The sequence below is a fragment of the Chaetura pelagica genome, unplaced genomic scaffold, assembly GCF_000747805.2.
Source record: "Chaetura pelagica isolate M959 unplaced genomic scaffold, ChaPel_1.0 scaffold15, whole genome shotgun sequence".
NCBI lineage: Eukaryota > Metazoa > Chordata > Aves > Apodiformes > Apodidae > Chaetura > Chaetura pelagica.
Window position 1 is genome coordinate 4419352 of NW_009953507.1, and position 17056 is coordinate 4436407.

Sequence of the window (17056 nt, forward strand, 5' to 3'; positions counted from 1 at the left end):
GGTGCGCTGCGCTGGCCGCTGCCTCCACACACACCCTCCGAGAAGGGTCATTCCTGGGCATAGACACCTCTATGTCACAGGATGTATGTTTCCTATTTATTTAGTAAGCATTCGGGGCTGTGCAGCGTTGCTCATGCACCGGTTTTTGTTCCTTGCGCTGCTTGTTAACCCGGGTCTTTTTCATAGTTTAAGAAATTCAGGGAGCGTGTATAAGAAACCCTTTTATTTCTCGTTCCTTTCATGTCCCATCTTCTGGGTTTGGCGGTGCAGGGACTGCCTGACTTAGTGGCTCCTGTGCATCGCAAGCAGCGTTACACAATTTTGCCACAGATCTGTCCACCTCAGCATGTGCCTCTAGCGCCGGAGAGATGAGCCGGGTGTAGCTTTGTGGCCTCCTCCGGGGAGCCCACGGACAGGGCGGTGCGGGCTCTGCTGCTTTTCTCCAGCAGATTTGCCCCTCGGCGCTCTGGTGACCCGCGGCACATCCTGCCCTCGCCGGCGTCCTCCTGCTTCGCGTCATCTCGTGCCCCTTCCGTGCTCGCCTGGTAACTCCTCATTTTGTGCCATTAAAAATTTATGAATCAAAAGCTGGGGGAGTGGAGCCATGTGGAGGCTGAGTCAGATTGTGGAAAAGGAAAATCAAGCAAGAGTGTGCAATTGCATATCACATTTACAAACACAGTTTCATTCATCTCCACATGTTGCTCCTGTTACTACTAATAAAGCTCTGGTTTCTCAGACTGGTGCTACCCTGGGAGCACTGTTTGATTTTCCTGAGGTTTTTACTCAGTAGCCTCCATGGTATTTTTCTTACATAGTATTATTTTCCTGATTATGTTTTTAGTATTTTGAGCACATGCTAACAACAGAGAGTCTGATAATATACTTCCCACGGCCTCCTCTTTGTTCCTATTATTCGATCTGCAAAGAAGTGACAGTTTAGATACCATACTTAGTAAGTACCACTGACTATTGGTAAGAATTCCTACTTATTAAAAAAAAAAAAAAAAAGCCTTGTCCTTGAGTGCACACCCTTGTTTCCTTCCTCTTGCATTCCTCATCCTGCTAACGATACCCAACTCCATCACTGTAATTTTGGAGCTGTGGGAAATCTGGCTTTGTCTGCTGAGGTGTTTCTACAGAAGCCTCTGTACACAAAGGGAGCCAGAGAGCAAGGTCTGCTTCAGGCATAACAGTGTCTGGGGTTTTCTTCCCTGGCTGGGAGGTGTAACCGTGGGGTGTGTAGTAATTAAATTAATGCTAGAGAAGAAGGAGAAAGAACAATTGTATTGGAAAAAATCTTACTTTTTTTTTTAAAGTTTAGAGGTAAGATCTAAGTGGTGATTTCAATGACCTGCATTATTTCTTTTTTAGGTAAAAGGCAGCAACCTAGTACAGTGGTAGCATTTATCTTCTCCTGGCTTCAGCTTTTGTTCTCCTTGGGTTTAGCCTGTCACTCACTTCCCCAGGCTCATCTGTCTCTTGGGGCAGCAGCTTCTTGCCTGTGACTCTCAGAAGTGCTGTAGTGGCAGGTGATTTTTTTATCCAACTGCCTATTTCACATCATCTCTGCTGTGCAAGGTCTTTCTTTATTCTTATGACCCTCTGTGTCTGTCTTCTCTGTGTCTTATTTATGCTTCAGTATTTCTGTCTTGCCAGACACTGAGTTGGTTACTTTACACCCCCTGCTTTCTCTCTGCTTTTCGTCCACTCACACCTCTTCTCTCATTTTGGTTCCCTTTCAGATATCCTCTCCTTCTTTCATCTTTTTATTTGTCTTCTTCAGTCCCAGTTTTTATTCCCTGTCGTCCTGTCTCCTTTCTTTTAAAGGGACCACTTCTTTTTAATGGGACCACTTATTTTTAACATCTTTATCAACAATATTGTTGCGAAGACAGAATACACCCGCAGTAGGTTTGCAGGGGACACCAAGTTGGGAGGGAGTGTGGATCTGCCTGAGGGTAGGGAGGTTCTACAGAGAGACTCAGACAGACTAGATGGATCTGCCAAGGTCACTTGTATGAAGTTCAACAAGGCCAAGTGCCGGGTCCTGCACTTGGGCAGCAACAACCCCAGGCGACACTACAGGCTTGGGTAATAGTGGCTGGAAAGCTGTCTGGCAGAAAAGGACCTGGTAGGTGGATGAATATATCAGCCAGCAGTGTGCCCAGGTGGCCAAGAAGGCCAATAGCATCCTGGCCTGTATTAGAAATAGTGTGGCAAGCAGGACCAGGGAGGTGATCATCCCTCTGTACTCAGCATTGGTCAAGCCACACCTCCAGTAGTGTGTCCAGTTTTGGGCACCTCAATACAAGAAAGACGCTGAAGTGCTGGAGCACATCCAGAGAAGGGCAATGAAGCTGGTGAAGGGCCTTGAGAAAAAGTCTCATGAGGAGCAGCTGAGGGGAACTGGGGGTATTTGGTCTGAAGAAAAGGAGACTGAGGGGAGATCTCATCACCCTCTACAGCTACCTGAAAGGATGTTGTAAAGATGTAGGTGCTGGTCCTTTCTCACAGGCAACTGGTGATAGAACAAGAGGGAATGGCCTCCAGCACCTTGGGAGGTTTAGACCAGATATTAGGAAGACCTTTATCACTGAAAAGGTTGTCAGACATTGGAACATGCTGCCCAGGGAGTGGTTGAGTCACCATCCCTGGATGTGTTTAAAAGTCATCTAGATGTACTGCTTGGGGATATGGCTTAGTGCTGTACATGGTAGAGTAGGGTTAATGGTTGGACTTGATGATCTTAAAGGCTTTTTCCAACCTAAGAGATTCTATGATTTTGACAACTCACTTCAATTCACTGCCTTATTCTACCTTCCTTTTGACATTTTTTTTTAATCCATGCTGTTCCTTTGGTAATTATTCTCCATTCTTTCCCCTGACTTAAATTTACATACATATTATATGTGTAGACACATATCTCTCCACTCCAGATATTCCATTCTCCCGCTGAAACAAAGAGGTTACTCATGCTGATAGTCTGATCCTGTTGCATCCCTTTCTCAGAACCTGGAATATGCTGTTCCTGCCCATCCTCAGGCAGGTGTATTGGGTAAACTGAAAAATTAAGTATGTGGGAAATGTTCCTAAATTAAGAAGTGGACTTGGGAAGGCGAGAGCTTGTTCAGACTGTGCTGTGAACAGAGCAGCGATTGTGCTCCTACTGACAGTAGCAAAGGAGGATTGTAAGCCCCCTGAACACAAGGAACTAATGGTATTTTCTTCACATTTCCAAATTTCTGGTTTTTTGCAATGAAAAGTTAAGGGTAAGTAAGTTAAGGAAAGGGACATTGCCATCTATTTGAATTATCCCTTAAATCCTGGACTGATCCAAAATAAAACCCCACAAAATCCTTTTCTTTTTTTGCCAGTTGTTTTGTTGTATACATTTGGTAGCTGCTTTTGTGTAGCTATTGGGCGAGAAATGATTATTTCCTCATCAAAGCTGAGCTCTGCCACTGAAAACGGCTCTGTGTGGGGCAAGGCTGGGATCTTAGCTTGTCAGTTTTGCATTTTTTCTGAAGCCAGAGAGAGAGGAGAAAGTTGTGACTGTAGGATCATATGCATTAGGTGGGAGATGGAAGAATAGCTGCATAACCCAAAAGTGCTATGTTAACCTCAGAAGGTGGGGCTGGAGTTGTTTAATAATATTTCCCCTTGAGTGTCACTGACTACAAACAGCATCACTGGTGGATCAAGGGCAAATGTTAGATTTTGCTATTTAAATAAGACTCTTAGTTAAAAAAAACAAACAAACTGATTCTGATTTAATAATTAAACTATTTTTTTTGTCTTTCCAAAAGCCTACTACTAATTGGCTGAAATTAAAACAGCTCCATCCCACGGATTCCACCTCCACTTTCTGGCAGCTTACCTGACTCATAAGGAGAGTGGGGGATTTTATATGCCACCTACATCAACCCAACGTTTTCCTTTGTGGTGAGAGCTCATCACCACCCTTGTCATATTATTTCACTGACCTTCTTGAATATATGGTCTGTCGGGGGGGATTGTTTGTCTTTCAAACCAACCTTTAAACTGGAGACTTTTTCTGAATTTGATGAAAATACAGAGGTGGTCCATTTCAATAAGGTTTTCTGTGTTATTTGTTAAAAACTGATGTTTACCCCAGGACTAGAGAAAACAGAGTTTCTATTTGAGATGACTCATCTCTGACATGAGATGTGCCTCCTGGAGAGTTGAGATACATTGGCTGTAGGTAGAGGACCATCTCTCGGGTGATCATTGCAGGAGTTATGTGCTGAGAAAGAAACTGTGGGGTTGTAGCCACAATGATCAAGAATTTAAGAGGGCAAACTTTTGTCAGCAAACACAATGTTTATATTAGACCAACAGAGAGAGTCAGGAAAAATAGACATGCTTTTGGGCACATAACCTGGGTGACTCTGTATCTTGTGAAAAGAGAGGTTGTATGTAGTAACTGATCTTTGTCAAGCAGAAAATACTACACAAAAGAAGACAGGAAGATAGGAATGAGAACAAAATGCTGAGGTGGCAATACAATAAATGTTGTTTGTGCAGGAGGCAATGGAAGAAGAGGTAGGAGGGAACTGCATGTGCACCTCCAGGAAGGTTAGTGGGAGTTACAAAGAGGACATGAGTTACCCTGAAAAGTGAGAGGAAGCTTGAGCAGAAAAACAGGTGATATTTTTGCAGAAGAAATTCTTGAAATGAGGTACAGGAAGGGCAGGGAGGAAGGAAAAGCTGAGACCACTCTGGAGCTCAGCAGTTAAAGAGAAATCTTAGTGCGAGGAAGGGCCAGGGAAACCATTTGATTAGAGTCTTCTCATTTCTCTGTCACCAGGGCAGGCAGAATCAAGGAATGGGAAAGAAAGGAGAAAATCAAACTAACTGAAGTGAACCGTTGACAAATGTGGATGAAGGAAGGGTAGGGAAGCTGCTACTATCTTGATAGAAAGGGAGAAGTCCTCTTTGGGTCCTCTGTGAGACCTGGAAAATTACTAGTAAATGGGGTGCTGTAAAACAGGAGGCAGAGAGCATCCTGTCAGGAATGAACTGTCTACCATACCCAATATAAATGTGGCTTATTTCTATTCTTGATATGTATAAGGTTTAAAATGCATTGCAGATACAGTGGCTCTGCCCTGAAGATATTGATGCTGCAGCTGTCTCACCCTTTTAACAGGTTGGGAGACCATAGCACTGGGGAAACTAAAGGTGTGGAAGCCTCAGGAAGAAAGTGAGTGTAGGAGGATGGAGCCACAGATTGTTAAAAATAACAGTGTGGTACAGATAGTGTGGCAGTCCACTGACATTTTAAACCTGCTGCCTTTGAAAACCCTTCTGTGTTTTGAAAAGCAAGGCTTATGTTTAATTGCACTAATTGCTGCTGACCAGCCAGGATGTCTGGCATTTTGGGGCTGGCATTTTGTCTGGCAACCCTCATTTTCTTTACTGCTGCTCTAGTGGTTGCAACCAAGCCTTCAGCAGAGAGCTCTCTGCACCCCTGTCTCATGTAAATATTGATGTATCCCTAATTATGCTTTGATTTCTCTCAAAGGAAGCTGGCTTTTTTAAACTTGTGTCAGTATAGTGACTAGCATGCTAAGTCCATGTGATAATGATGCTGTCACAAATTAGAGCAAAAATTAAAACAGCATTCACAGGCAATTTGTGTGTTGGGGAAACTGAACATGGGCTACCCTGCTCTGAAAAACATTTTTTTCAGTGTTTCTGGAGAAATGCAAGTTTTCAACCATGAGGCTTTTAAAAGTAATGTGTAGTCTGTACAAATATTACATGTTGGACAGGACCCAGTGACAGCAAACCTGCTGGGGCTTTGAACCTCCTGGCACTTGTAATGGGAGTGAGAAAATGAAAAAAGGAACAATAAAAAAAAGAATTAAGGAAAGAGAACTGCACAGGGAAGGACCTCTGTGCATTTTGATAACAATTCTTCAGTAGCACAGCACCATAAAACAAAAAAGACATTATCTGGTTAAAGTAGAGCCGTTACTTGCTATTGCTGGAGCCAAAGCCTAGAGTTTTTTTTAATTATTTTTTTTTTAATAATCAGATTTTGTCTTTGAACTATGGAAGGTATGGGCTGCTTCAGCTTTCTCCCCTTCTTTGTTGCCCTCCTCCTCCCACTTCCAAGTAAGGATCTAAGTGAGTTTCCTTCTTCTCATCTCCCGCATAAATTTATCCATAAACATTTTAAAATGGCTTATTGTCAGTTACTGTGCCAGAGTTTACTTTTACCTTCAATAACTCTTGTTTCCCTAGTGCTCACTGAGGTCTATTTCTGGAAAGCAGCTCCCCTCTTCGGTGGAGCTTTGTTGTGCTGTCCCAGCCATGATTTTCTCTGACAGGCTCTCCGTTTTCCTGCTTCGTACAGAAGATGACCTCTAATGCACAGAGGGCTCTCTGCCTTTGGTAATGTGATCTAGCAGCTGCAGCAGAGAAAGGTGTCAGCAGTTCTGGATCGTATTCCTGATCCGGTTATTGGATGTGAGATCTGGGGAAGGACATTTATCTTTGTTTCCCTGCAGGCTGTAGTAATAGTCATGCACCTCCATTTTGCAGTAAAATTGCTATCACCATGTCAAATTAATTATTAATACACACATTACAATATTTTCAGTATCCTGTAGCAATGAAACTGACTCAGTACCACTTGCTGCCCTTTAAGCTTGTGTCATGGTGTGTGGTCCTTCTGGATGTACCTGTGTGGTACCCACCACTCCCGTGTTTTCACTCCATGTTCCCAGGCACCCATGCTTTACAGCTGTGATAAAACAGCTTTCACATATTCCTGACTTTTTCATTAATTGCATGCTTTCTACTATTTTTAAAAATAATTTTCACAACTTGCTAAAATGTAACTGGGAGATGATCACTGAAGTCAGAGACTCTTGTTTAGAGGGAATGTTGGTCATGATTGATTACAGCTGTACACACCATGCCCTGGCCTGGCTTTTCTTCCCATGTATGGGGAAAGTTGGTGATATCGCTCAGGTCTGTTAAGCATATGTGCATCAGACCTACGTACCTTGTATTAAGAGTTTTTTAATGTTTTACTGGGGTTTTTTCACCCATGCCATCAAGGATGTGTGGTAATACTTACGTTATGATGTACTTATCACATCACTCTTTAAAGCCTTAATGACCTCAGTCTGATCTTCAGTCTAATCTGGGAACATTTCTACTTCTGCTGTTTTTTTTATCCATACGTATTATTTCCAGTCAATGTTGAATGGCCAGAGTAAAGATTTTGGAGTATCATCCCTGCTTTTGTTTCTTTTTGCTACACATATTATCTGTAGCACTGGAGAAGGTCACAGAAACTTACTGAAACCTGGGGATGGGGCGTGTGGGAGGAAGAGGTGCCACATGTGTCTGTTAGTTCCCACATAACTCCTGCCTTGACTCAGAAGCAGCTCACATCTCCTGTGGCTGCCTCTTCTCTGTCTTCCACCCACTCTCCCCTTATGGCCTGCGGTGTTGGGCTGTAGCTTCTGTCATATTTTTGGCCATGGCTGAATTAGCCCGTTTTTAATTGCTGCCTGTTTCAGCACCAATGAAAATAGTAAAGGATTTTGATAATTCTCTGTTGCTCCATAAAATCCATAAAAATAGTTTGCTTAAATGCTATAGTAGTTCTTTAGGCTTATTATCATTACTAGTTGAGAGACCATGGCTCTATTGTAGAAAGAGTTATTTAGATATAGCAGTCTCAATGAGTTTATGGTCTTCTGCTATTCCAGAGAAATCGAAATTATGAGGTCAAAGATCAAGTCATTTTCACTTTTTAAATAGCACAGAGCAATTTATTTCAAATCTGCACTTTTTATATTCAATAGCATAGGAGATCATAGAGTAAGTAAAGCACCTTTCTGATGTGGAATGGGTCGTTAGTATGACAGACTCCAGTCACCTATGATTTTTGTTCTCACATCCATCTCCAATAGTCTGTACTGCACAAATCACTAAGAAGATAATGTAGAGCTTTTGATGCTGCCAGGTAGCTGAGCTGCTGTGATGTCTTGCTTGGCTCTTCTGCCCAGCAGGATGGCTCCAGGTCAGTTGGAGATCATCTGCCTGTATGCTGTTATCAGGCTCTGACCTCTCCCTGCCTTGCTGAGGTAACCTAAGGACAGAGGCTAAACCCTGCACCAGGACAGAGTTGCTGCTCCAACTGGTTGAACCACAGCGGGTCCAGTTGAGTTGACGTAGGATATGAAGGGAACAGAAGCCTGTTGCTTGAGGACAGGATTTGTGGCAGAAGCAGCAAATCCTGATGACTGAAACTTGGAGAGGAAGCTTGAGCTGAAGTTTGTGTTATGTTAAGGTTTTGTCTTACTGATAAAACCCCAGGAAGGGAGTGAGCCTGGTGATGTTCTCTGTTTGACTGTGTTAGTACTGAGGGCTTTCCAATGACAGCTGCGATAGTACAGGTTTCTCTTAAACCTGAGGACCCTGTGGGAAAGCTGACTGGAGTGTAATTATAGCAGATGCTGGTACTGGGTGTACTCTTGTGAACGTGTAATGGGTATTGATCTATATAAAACATATTTTTTCCTTTTTGCATTTATTAGATCCTGTTGGTCAAATGTGTAGATCAGAGATATTCCAGAGCAGGTAAATAATTAATGCTCTTAGAAAGAGCAGATAAAAGTCATGCTAAAGCTTTTTTAAGTACTCCTGTTACCTATTCACAGTAACAAAACTTTGATAAAATGTGGAGCCTGATTTTTATAAAGTACTGAGCCTTCTGGATTCCAGTGGAAATCAATGTTGGCTGTTGGTGCTAAACATCTCTAAAAATTGTATTTGTAGTTTCAGACTCAGGTTAAACCCCCATTGACTTCAGGCACTCCTTTAATCAAAATAAGGAGAGCAGTATTTAGTCTACTGACAGTCGTTCTTCTTGCTGCACTGGGTCTCTTGGTTGCTCTGTCTGACTCATGGGTAGGAAAGAAAAGAAGAGAAAAGTAAATATTATTGTAGGGAGTATCCTGTACTGAACTCCCAGCAATGTGCTAACACAAGCAATGATAGGGATCAGTCAAAGAGCTGGGATTCCAGTGTATCTTAGTGCTGTTGTGCTTGTACTTCTTCTAAAGAAATCCAAAGATCACTTTGAACATAATCTATGTGTCAGGGATTGAGTTCGTAGCATTTCTTTCCATTTTAAGGAGGAGGGGGCATCTTCAGTTTTAGCATACTATCATGGTCCAATACTCAAGCATGAATCTTTTCACTAGAAAAATTGCATGTGTTTATCCAAGGGTAAAAGTTAGCTATTTCAATTATAACATTACAGGGGCAATCATATAAAATGCAACAGAGCTTGTGGGATTGGGGATGGGGCCTTACTATTGATATTGGGCTATCTGGGAGGCAACTTGGGGTCACAAAACTGATCTCTGCATTCCTCCACCTTTGGAAGAAATCAGGCATTTCAGTCTTGTTTACCTCATTCTAGGAAATTCTCCACTTAATTACTTAAAGCAAATATTACCTCATCATCACATGCTAGACAACATACCAAGAGAAAAATTCTTTCCAGTCCAAAACATGACTATCGGTTTTTGCACATGAGGCAGCATCACCTGTGTCTCACCATGACACATTGTGCTTCTGGTCTGGTTTACTACCTGAGGCAGAGCTTGCTACCAAATAGCCATAAAACACCTGTTTGTTTTCTCATCTGTTACAGTTTAATGAAACCTGTTGGATGAAAAAAAATATGTTTAATAACTTCCAGGTAGGTGGCTGTATATTCTAAAATAGAGGGATTTGCAGTTTGCAGAAATACACTGTTCCAACAACAGTCATTTGCTGACATCTGGTAATTTGTAAACTGTTTTTACCAGATCTGCTGTCTGTGCTTTTGAAAACATTTCAGAGCAGATTAAGCCATTAGAAAGGCTTTTCCTTTTGGTAAAAATATTCCCTAATTTGTTACCTTTCTTTGTATTTCAGAGAGAGTAAAACAAAAAGCAGCAGCAAATTTCATTTTATGTTTCTAAGTTAAGTTTTCTTTATTGTATACAGCAAGAAAAACTGAAGGAAGGGACAGTAATTGGACAGAACCAACAGGACATTCCCATTTAAGGGGCAGAATAAACAGCAAGTGCCCATTGGTTCCGATTTACTCAGGATTAAAGTAGATCATCAAAAGATTAGCAAATAGCTACCAGATGTCCAAAAGATGAGAGCTTGAGTTTTTTCTTGCAAATGTTTAATTTTTCACCAAACCCTCCTACAAACAAAGAACTAATTCTAGAAATGTGACTTTTATGGTTGATTAGGAAGTTACAGCAAGGGAGCGGCCTGGTGGGTATTGAGATTTGCAGCGGATGCCACAGAGCTCATCACATCCTTTTAACAGGAGAAAAAAGGAAAAAAATCCATGTGCAGTTTCCACCCCTATGTGAGGAGCGGTCCAAAAGGCCAGCTAGTAGTCCACCTGTGGTCACCCACACACCACCGGTGGCACCAGTTCTGGTCCTGCAGGTTCAGTAGTGAGGCAAAAATGAACAACACTGCCACGGGCGCTCCCCTGCCTGTCCCTCTCTACCTCAGTGTATCAAGCCTGGGAAAAACAGGGAAAGCATCAGGCTTCATGTGGGATTTCTCAACAGGGCTTCTCTTCTATCTCAGGTCTAAGAGACTGCAGTATCTTTGAATATGTTTTCGGTTCATTTTCCTTTTAACGATGCTGAAGAAAGGGGTGTCAACACAAAGGAATATGCATCTGTCACTGCACCACTCTGGTTTTTAGCAGCAGGAAGGCTGCTACTTGGAGCTGGCTAGAAAAGAGTACTGTGATTGTTGGCTGGTTGTTGTTGGTTTTCTGAGGAAGGAAAAAAAAAATGCCAGCAGTGATAACTGATTGACTCAGAGCCGACAAAGAAGTAAAGAAAAAAATGTGCACAAAGATTTTAATCAAAAACCTGAAACCTTCCAAATGTCACTGTGATGCTTCAGAGTGCCTCCCTTTGTATGGCTGCAGCCTGTGTCCCAGGGACCTGAGTGGCCTGAACCTGGAGGTAAGCACCATCTCCCATCCTCAGAGATCCTTGTGGGAGTCTCTGGCTGCAGTATCCTGTGGGAAATATCCATCAGGGGAACACAGGTCATAAAACATGTCCTAGGTGATAGGTGTCCAGATTCAGTCTCCAAAAGTCACAGAATGGCTGTGGCTGGAGGTACCTTTGGAGAACATCTAGTCCAGCCCATGCTCAGAGCAGGGTCTGCTGCTGTGCATTGTTCAGGGCCACATCCAGTTGGATTTTTAGTATCTCCAAGGATGAAGACCTTGCAACCTCTCTAAACAACCTGTCCCAGTGCTTGGTCACCCTCACAGCAGAGAAGTCAATCATGATGGCAACACTTCCAAACACAAAAGCTAGTAATTATTAACCTCCAGATTTGTTATTATTATTAATATTAGTACTAGTATTATTAGTAGTATTTTTATTTTCTCTTTTTATTTTTTAAGGGAAAAGAAAGAAATGTAACTATTTTCCTTCAATTAAACCATTTTTGTAAAGGTCACCTGGTTTTCCATCAACAAACTGTCCACCTGGACACTTTAAGAATAATCCCACTACTTCTCCCTTCATACCAGAGCAACACCTGCCTGTGGATTTCGTTGCACTGTTGCCAGAAAGGTTGTTGATACTGTGGACCATTGTTAACATTATTTATTTAGCACTTTGCAAACGCAATCAGGCTCTTTGTGCTTGGCACTGCCCTAACAAACTAAGAGGAGGATAACTTGTTCCTGGAGAAAGTGTTATTTACCTGTTAAACAGTAGACTGTGAAGAAACAGGTGGAGGGAAGCAAGGACACTAATGCCTTTGTGCTAATCTCTGGACTTGAACATCATTGCTTCCCTCATCGTGGCTGTGCATGGGAGAAGAATAAGATCCTGGCTTTGCTGCCCAAGGGCCTTGTGGTCAAATGGACGGAGATGTTCTGTAGGTGTGGCATTTTCTGTAAACATATGAAATCATTCTGGAGCCTGTTGGGTCCTGTATTAATTTTCATTCATCCAAAACCTGCAGTACAAGTGCACCTAACAATATATATGTGTTTTAGAAGGACACACTTTAAAAAATTCCTAGGAAATAGTCATGTGTGTTTTTCAGTTGTGGTGTTTTTCAGTCAGGCAATTAGCTCAAGATAAAAAGAAGCAAGTGTACAGTTAATTCATCTATTGGAAAAATGGCTTTCTATTTAAACGACATATTTTCGAGTCTGCAAACAAGAGCAGTGGGGGGTTTCTTTTCCTGATGTAGCTTCCCAAGTAGAGGAAGAAAGGAAGTAAAATTGTGGTTTCACCAGAAGAGGAAAATGTGGTGTTTAAGGGGGGAGGGGTCAAGAGATATATTAGTACTAGTATTATTAGTAGTATTTTTATTTTCTCTTTTTATTTTTTAAGGGAAAAGAAAGAAATGTAACTATTTTCCTTCAATTAAACCATTTTTGTAAAGGTCACCTGGTTTTCCATCAACAAACTGTCCACCTGGACACTTTAAGAATAATCCCACTACTTCTCCCTTCATACCAGAGCAACACCTGCCTGTGGATTTCGTTGCACTGTTGCCAGAAGGGTTGTTGATACTGTGGACCATTGTTAACATTATTTATTTAGCACTTTGCAAACGCAATCAGGCTCTTTGTGCTTGGCACTGCCCTAACAAACTAAGAGGAGGATAACTTGTTCCTGGAGAAAGTGTTATTTACCTGTTAAACAGTAGACTGTGAAGAAACAGGTGGAGGGAAGCAAGGACACTAATGCCTTTGTGCTAATCTCTGGACTTGAACATCATTGCTTCCCTCATCGTGGCTGTGCATGGGAGAAGAATAAGATCCTGGCTTTGCTGCCCAAGGGCCTTGTGGTCAAATGGACGGAGATGTTCTGTAGGTGTGGCATTTTCTGTAAACATATGAAATCATTCTGGAGCCTGTTGGGTCCTGTATTAATTTTCATTCATCCAAAACCTGCAGTACAAGTGCACCTAACAATATATATGTGTTTTAGAAGGACACACTTTAAAAAATTCCTAGGAAATAGTCATGTGTGTTTTTCAGTTGTGGTGTTTTTCAGTCAGGCAATTAGCTCAAGATAAAAAGAAGCAAGTGTACAGTTAATTCATCTATTGGAAAAATGGCTTTCTATTTAAACGACATATTTTCGAGTCTGCAAACAAGAGCAGTGGGGGGTTTCTTTTCCTGATGTAGCTTCCCAAGTAGAGGAAGAAAGGAAGTAAAATTGTGGTTTCACCAGAAGAGGAAAATGTGGTGTTTAAGGGGGGAGGGGTCAAGAGATTTGAAGGATGTCCAGGACTTTTGGGGCAGTCCAGCATTTGCCTCCACTGAGAAGAGTGCCTGGGAAAATTAAGAATTGGGATAAGATGGCAGATTCAAGCACACAGCACATGAAAACCATGTCTATGAAGGTTTTAAAGAAGAAAACCTAATCTTCAAAGCAAAGTGTGGAGCCCTGGAGGCTCCCTCCAGCTGCACATTTCTGCCATTTCTGTCATGCTTTATTCATAGGCTCAAACTGAGTACTTTGCCATGCCAAGTCTCAGAGTCCACTTTAGTCAGAACTATCCCTCATGTCTCTGGGCATGATCTTGTCCATGACTTTCCACCTAACTCAGCTCACTTGGCCATGAAGCTTTGCCAGGCAGTGAGTTTGCTTGGAGAACTACTCTCACAATATACCCATCTCCTTCCTCTTTCAGTGAAGCTGCTTTTCCTAATATCTTAGTTTATGTTTGCCAGGTGGTATATTCTACAGGTATAATCTACAACTACAGGTTTCCTGAAAGTAGGAAAATATATTAATGTTCATAAACCGAAGCCAACTGGAGGCAAGCATCAACAGCTGTCGGTACATTTGCTTGGATTTTTCCTTTCTTTTTCTGCCTGTCTTCTATGCCTGATGTTAAGTTGCTAGTTATTCCAGAGATTTGAGAGGGTTTTGTATGTATTTACCCAGTTTTGGTGTGTGTTTTTTTTAACATTTGAGGTTCTGGTGCAGGGAGGAGCTGGTGGTGTGCTTGCAGCCTGTTACCTGAAGTTTTCCTGTACACTGGCCTTTTCCACCTAGTTAGACAATATTCTATTTTGGAGAGACAAAATAGTTCTTTTTGTCAGATGAAGTGAAGGAAACCTATAATAGGTCTCTCAGGCCTCACTCCCATTAGTGGCAAAGAAGAAACTGCTTTGCTTGGGAAAAAACTCAGTGCAAGGGCACTGGTGCCAACTTTTGCTTCTAGCTAGGGAGGTGTTCTAGAGAGCTGTGGTGGAGTTGCGGCCTCTCCACTCCCTAGCATCCTGAGGAGTGCCAGGTTGCCCTTGCAGCTGAGCAAACCCCACCTGAAGTGTTTAGCATTGCCCTTTGCCTACCCCCTGCCAGAGCAGAGCCCAGCATCAGTGCCTCTTGGGGTAGAGCAGCCAGCAGCCCTGGTGCTTGCTGCAGGCTGAAGGCAGCATTGCACTGACTGAGGGTTTGGAGCTGCAGAGGTTTCTTGCATGGTTTGGAAGCAGGAGCTGGTATCCACCAAGACATGGCTGTGTAAATCCAGCCTCAGCATTGAAAACATCTGCTCTCACAAGGAGCAACCAGGAACGTCTTAAAGGCTTGGTTGAAACACAGCTGCTGTGTCCACCTTTGACTGCAGATGCAGGCAACAGTGGAGAAACCAGGCCAGGATGGAGGGCGGCATCTCGTTCCTTCCCAAGGAGGAGATGAAGGGCTGAACATACAGACATTGCTTTGGCATGGGCACTGTTTAGATCCCTCTCTGATGCTCTCTGTGTGCAGACCATATGTTAAATCCCAGCATTCTTTCTCCTGTTTATTTCTATTCATATCCCCATGTGCCAGCAGCCCTGAAGCTCTTTTGTCTCTTCCAGTCTCTCTTCCAGACTGTAATTCCTAGGTCATCTTCAAAGGAGGCACAGAGCGATAAAAGCCCAAAGCCCCTGGAGTGATGCTGGAAGCTGATCCTTCAGCAAAGCTGGGAGAAGCCTTGCCTTTGAAGGGAGCACTCAAAATGTCCTCTGAAACACAAAACCGTTTAGCAGGTTACAACACAATTACTCCCTTGACCCACACAAAAAAACCCCAAAAACACAAAACCAAAACAAAACAAAAAAAGCACATGTAAGTTTGTAGTGTAAGGGAGACACTGAGGTTTATGATGGGTTCACATACTCTCTTTTTGTTACTGCACTTCGGGTGACAGCCATCAGCTGAAGGCCAGAGCTCTGCAGGTTGTGGCCTAATGAAGACAAATTTGGAGACAGAATCAGGCATCTTTGATGTAAACTGGCCAGCTGAGGTTTACTGTCTGGAGAGCAGAAAGCACCAAATAGCAGGGAACCTTTTCAGTCTGTGTAGCTTCTCCGTCAACACACAGTCAAAATGCACTTTGAATTTTTCCTCCTATCCACATTTCTGTTTCTCTGTCAGGTGATTCCTGCCAGCTCCACCGAGCTCTTCTACTCTCTATATTTTTGCTACCTAATATGAACACTGAGAGATTTCCATACCTCAGCTATCTAGCTTAAAGCTATATGATTTTTTCTGTTTCACTGTAATGCCTGGTGTAAAACAACCGACACTGAAATACAAGCACCTTCAAAATAAAATTTTACCCATGCTTAAAAAAAAAAATAAAATAAGGGTCTATTGGAGATTGTAATAACCATATAAAATATTTTTGACCAGTGTCATATAAAGGCTTCAGTGTTGTCTTGCAAGTCTCCAACTCATTAAAGAAAGATTTAATGTAATCCATGCTGCAGTTAGTGTTTTCCTTGGAACTGCAATCTTCTTCTGAGAAAAATGTTCATCCTCAGCCCCTATTTACAAGGTAGTTGCCAACTAGACTGGGTTCAGCCATGTTTAGAAGGTCAGTGTTATGGGGATTTAAACAGAAAACAACCAAAAACTCCATAAACAAACTGGAGTAGTTCTCACTGGCAGTTCAAAAATGCTTCCATGGGGCCATGCGATGTTTGTCTCAGATTCAGAGGTGTCACTCATCTCTGACTCAAATTCTCTCAGCTTTCAGTAAAACTATACTGTAGAAGAACAACAACAAAAATATTTTTTTGTGTTCTTTCCAAGCAGCTCCAAGATCCACAGAAAGAGCTCTCAGGATGCCAGAGCCTGCAAAATCCACCTCTGCCCCCAAAAAGGGCTCCAAGAAAGCCGTGACAAAGACCCAGAAGAAGGGCGATAAGAAGCGACACAAGAGCAGGAAAGAGAGCTACTCCATCTACGTCTACAAGGTGCTGAAGCAGGTCCACCCTGACACTGGCATCTCCTCCAAGGCCATGGGCATCATGAACTCCTTCGTCAACGACATCTTTGAGCGCATCGCTGGAGAAGCCTCTCGCCTGGCCCATTACAACAAGCGCTCCACCATCACCTCCCGGGAGATTCAGACGGCCGTGCGCCTGCTGCTCCCAGGAGAGCTGGCCAAACATGCTGTCTCAGAGGGTACCAAGGCTGTCACCAAGTACACAAGCTCCAAGTAGCCAGATGCTGCCTCTCCAACAGGACCATCAAGCACCAAACCCTCCATACAAGCACGGGTAGGCAGCCATGGTGCAGATAAATGTCACAGCTATTATCCACAGCAATTTACAGCCTTGGGGTGGGCAAGAGAAGCTGTCTGGTGGAAGAGAAGACAGTGATCTGGATGTTGGCTGGTTTAAATAGTCTTTTGGGGGCATGTGACAGGTTCTGTGGGGCTGGTGGAGGAGACCTCTGCTTTCACATCTCATCTGAAGGACTGACTGACTGCAGTATGTCCAAAGTCTCCTCTGTGCTTGGTAAACATGCATGTTCAGCACTGGCAGTGGCAACACGGAGATGCCATCTCCGAAGTCTTCCTGTTTGGCTGCCTTCTCACAGTCATCCAAGGTGGGCACCAGGGAGTTGGCACTGGTCTCATCTCCCTCGTAGCCCAGGTCCATCCTGTGTACAGTGGCACAGCCCACCCCATGTTGGCAAAAGTGACATCAACA

The 17056-nt window shown here is 43.0% G+C and overlaps 1 protein-coding gene across 1 annotated transcript; it reads left to right on the top strand.

Annotated features, from left to right (window-relative positions):
• Nucleotides 1-16177: 16177 nt before the first annotated feature.
• Nucleotides 16178-16564, top strand: LOC104390341 (histone H2B 5-like). The gene has a single exon (XM_009999452.1). The coding sequence runs from the start codon at nucleotides 16184-16186 to the stop codon at nucleotides 16562-16564; it is 381 nt and encodes a 126-aa protein (XP_009997754.1). The 5' UTR covers nucleotides 16178-16183.
• Nucleotides 16565-17056: the final 492 nt, after the last annotated feature.

Excerpts from the sequence above, each read along its gene's own strand:
- LOC104390341 (XM_009999452.1), top strand. The coding sequence starts at position 16,184 with ATGCCAGAGCCTGCAAAATCCACCTCTGCCCCCAAAAAGGGCTCCAAG.